The sequence below is a fragment of the Dunckerocampus dactyliophorus genome, chromosome 15 (genome assembly GCF_027744805.1).
Source record: "Dunckerocampus dactyliophorus isolate RoL2022-P2 chromosome 15, RoL_Ddac_1.1, whole genome shotgun sequence".
In the NCBI taxonomy this organism is placed as follows: Eukaryota; Metazoa; Chordata; class Actinopteri; order Syngnathiformes; family Syngnathidae; genus Dunckerocampus; species Dunckerocampus dactyliophorus.
Genome location: NC_072833.1, coordinates 17,384,486 through 17,388,457, shown reverse-complemented (window position 1 = coordinate 17,388,457; position 3,972 = coordinate 17,384,486). Strand labels below are relative to the sequence as shown.

General features: G+C 43.0%; 1 protein-coding gene across 1 annotated transcript; it reads left to right on the top strand.

Annotated features, from left to right (window-relative positions):
- Positions 1-1,093: 1,093 nt before the first annotated feature.
- On the top strand, positions 1,094-3,672 carry LOC129168534 (cytosolic beta-glucosidase). Its single transcript, XM_054753934.1, has 5 exons — positions 1,094-1,242; positions 2,037-2,261; positions 2,342-3,144; positions 3,200-3,323; positions 3,386-3,672. Exons 1-5 carry the CDS (start codon positions 1,188-1,190, stop codon positions 3,589-3,591), a joined length of 1,413 nt encoding a protein of 470 aa, XP_054609909.1. The 5' UTR covers positions 1,094-1,187; the 3' UTR covers positions 3,592-3,672.
- The last annotated feature ends 300 nt before the right edge of the window (positions 3,673-3,972 follow it).

Below are 3,972 nucleotides of genomic sequence, written 5' to 3'. Positions count from 1 at the left end.
AGAAATTTGTGAGTACAGATATTATCAAAATATCATAACTATATTGTGAGATACTCTGCCCCTACCACCTCTATTCTACTGTTTAATATGATCTCCAATGAGACCAGCAGTATAATAAGCTGTTGTGACAACAAGAGCTGCAGTGTCGAGTTAACCAAAGCATACCTCTGCACCAAAGACATGTCACCGGCTTTCTCCCATGATCCAAAGGTCTATCTATGGGGCTGCACCACCTCTAACAGTGGGGGGACACTTTCCCAGGAGATATCCATTACTCTGTTAGGGGCCCTTGGCCTGCAGCCCACTGTCCATCAAGCTGCTTCTGGTGAAAACAGGAGAGCAGAATGACAATGGAGCTATTTTGGCATCCCATTTTGGCTCTCCTTTGATTACTTATTGTTATAACAGCTAGCATCCAATGACAAATGCAAATGCACTGAAAATCCACTAGCTAAAAAAAGTTGTTCTTTTTAATTTTGGGAAAAGTGAAAGGTTCACATGAATATAATTCAAACAAAATGAAAAAAATACCAAAACAAAAAGAATACATTATACATTACATACATATACATTATATACACATTTTGAACTTTTAATAAGCTGATTTGACTCAAACAGTAAAAAAGTAATTTACTGTTTATTGAACCCAGACCTCATTGCATCACTTGCTTTCCTTTACTGTCATCTAGTGGCATAATTATGTAAATACACCTAAACTGTAAGTTCTACTTGCGTTTTATGCCTTTTTTCCAACACAGTACTCTGTTTATTTAAAATGATATATATAAGTTAAGAAATAAAATGTTGTGTTTCAATTAAGTTGTTTTTTAAAATTGACTATTTCCTTGATCAGGCTGATGCTGCGTTCATGGGCACACGTAAAATAGATGAAGATCAGACGTGCATTTAAATAAAAAAATAAAAATGAAGTGACTGCATTGTAAGTACATTTTGCTCACTTTGTTATAGCCACATAGTCACGTTTTAAATCTAAAATAATGTCAAGATAATTGATAAAACAATGGAAGTTTAGGTATTTGAAGAGTCCCAAACGTCACACTGCAAGGCACTTCCGGGTTGTTTGCCGCACGCTTTGAACGGCCCACACAATAATGCTAAAAGTATTCTCCTAATTATGAGGCTAAAATACGCACTTTAGTGAATATCGTCAAACAGACTGTTAAAACATGTTTCCATGTGACTTTGCGTGGGGGGCAGCCACTGCGGCGTATCAAATTGAAGGTATGTACACCACCAGGATGAAAACTAAATGAGCCATTTCACAACATACAGTACACTATAATTAAAGCGAAGCTATCTTGCACAAGTCCTTGTCATATGAAGATACTTGAAATGGTTTATTTAGCTTTGGTTAACGTCAATTCTTAAAGGGACTGTATGTAGCGATTTCCTCTGCTGCCTAGTGCATCCCAACACTCAAAAGTAATGCAAGCATTATATCCTGCCCTCTTCCTGCTTTCAGTAATACTGTAACCTACGCCGGACGTAACAGAGCACTGGTTATTTTTGTTGTCAGCAAATGATAGCGATTTGGCTAAGTTAAGCTTTTAACATTACTTCTCCTTGAATGTAGCCAAACAACAACATGAATGTAAATTGTTGCTCGCCTTTTGAGACTACTGTTGTGCGTGCGGAAAAATATAGGTGTACACTGTAAAACTTCACTGTTTTATCACGGGAGCAACAACTATGATGCACGAGCGCCTAAGGCGATGTCCACATGAACACGGTTATTTTTAAAAATGGAAAACAGCTGTTGAGGTTGTTGAAGTTGCGCCCACGGAAAAGGAAAAGACAATGTAAGTGAATTGTTATTAATGAAACGGCGAGGTAGTCTGTGCTGTTTCTTAAGTCCTAACAAGCACAATGACAAGTACAATGGATTTTAAACGGGCTACTTACACGATGGCAGTAATGTCTTTAACCTTGCCATGTTAGCGAGTGTAAACGTTAACTGGAAGTCAAAGGCTAATGAATGCTTTGTAATGAATGGCTGTTCTTTTTGTTTGTTCGAGGTGGCTGGCAAGCGGACGGGAAGGGTCCAAGCATCTGGGACACGTTCTGCCACGAGGGGGGCCGAGTGTGTGAGGAGCAAACAGGCGACGTGTCCTGCAACAGCTATGAATTGTGGGAAAAAGACCTGGCGTGCATCCGGCGGCTTGGACTTACACACTATCGTCTTTCTCTGTCCTGGGCCCGCCTCCTTCCCGATGGGACCACGGAGCATGTCAGTCAAAAAGGTATGAAATGTAACACATATTATTAATATTTACTGAATATATAAATATTAATATTTACTGAATGTATTACTGATTTACAGGTGTGCAGTACTACAACAAAGTGATTGAGGACTTGCTGTCATGTGACGTGTCACCTATGGTCACGCTTTACCACTTTGACCTGCCTCAATCGCTCCAGAACCGAGGTGGCTGGAAAGCAGCCGCCATGGCCACCATCTTTGACAGCTACGCCCGTTTTTGCTTCCAAACGTTCGGCGACCGCGTCAAACTTTGGATCACCATCAATGAGCCGTACGTGTGCGCCAAGCTGGGCCACGAGGATGGCATCCACGCGCCAGGGTTGAAAGAACCGGGAACGGCGGCCTATCTGGTGGGCCACAACATGCTGAGAGCCCACGCCATGGCTTGGCACAGCTACGACTCCCTCTACAGACCAACACAAGGCGGAGTGGTGTCACTTGCTATCAATAGCGACTGGCTGGAGCCGTTACATCCTGACTGTGCCGATGACATTGCTGCTTCTCGTCGTTGCTTTGCATTCACACTCGGTTGGTTTGCCTGGCCGCTGTTTGTCACCGGGGATTATCCGGAAACGATGAGGGCAGCCATTGACACTCAAAGCAGGAAACTGGGATACAATGGCGAGCCAAGACTTCCTACTTTCTCCAAACATGAACCTCCTGTGTTCGGCACTGCTGACTTCTTTGCCTTAAACTACTACACGTCCCGTAAGGTCAAAGCCGGGTTGGAATGCAGGCAAGGGATGTCCATGAAGAGCGACCGGGATGCGGAAGAAGTCTTGGATCCAGAATGGAGTATTTGTGGAGTGGCCTGGCTGGCTGTGGTGCCCTGTGGCCTACGGAAGCTCCTGAAGTACATAAAGGTAATGAAAAATGGCCAGGTTAGTTTATTCCATTCATTTGATTTTGACCTTCCAGGACACTTTCCATGACCCAGTGGTCTACATCACGGAAAACGGCTTCTCTCAAGTCGGACCGCTGGTAATGGAGGATGCTCAGCGTGCAGAATTTTACAAGGACACCATCCAGGAAGTGGAAAAAGGTGAGTCATTCTTCATATAATTTCTTTAGTTTGACTGACTCAAGTTGATGTGTTCAATACAGCAATTGGAGAAGATGGCGTCAACGTCCGTGGATACTTTGCATGGTCTCTCCTAGACAACTTCGAATGGGCCGACGGATTCAGCAGTCGCTTCGGATTATTCCACGTGGACTTTTCCGATGTGGGGAGGAAGCGGACGATATACCGCTCAGGCTTGGAGTATGCGAAGGTGATCTCAAAATACAAAGCTATGTACTCCAAACCATAGGAAAAAAATCATTTAGTCAAAATGTACAGTATTTAAAACATTTATTTATATTTAGTAACACATTTTAAATAATACCCCGCCTCTCACCTGAAGTCAGCTGGGATAGGCTCCAGCATTCCTGTGACCCTAGTGAGGATAAGCTGCATAGAAAATGGATGGATAGATTTTAAATAATTTACTATTTATATCCATCCATCCATTTTCTATGCAGCTTCTCCTCTTTAGGGTCACGGGGGTATGCTGGAGCCTATCCCAGCTGACTTTGGGTGACAGGCGGGTACACCCTGGACTGGTCACCAGCCAATCACAGGGCACATATAGACAAACAACCATTCACACTCACTTTCATATGCATGTTTTGGAATGTGGGAGGAAACCAGA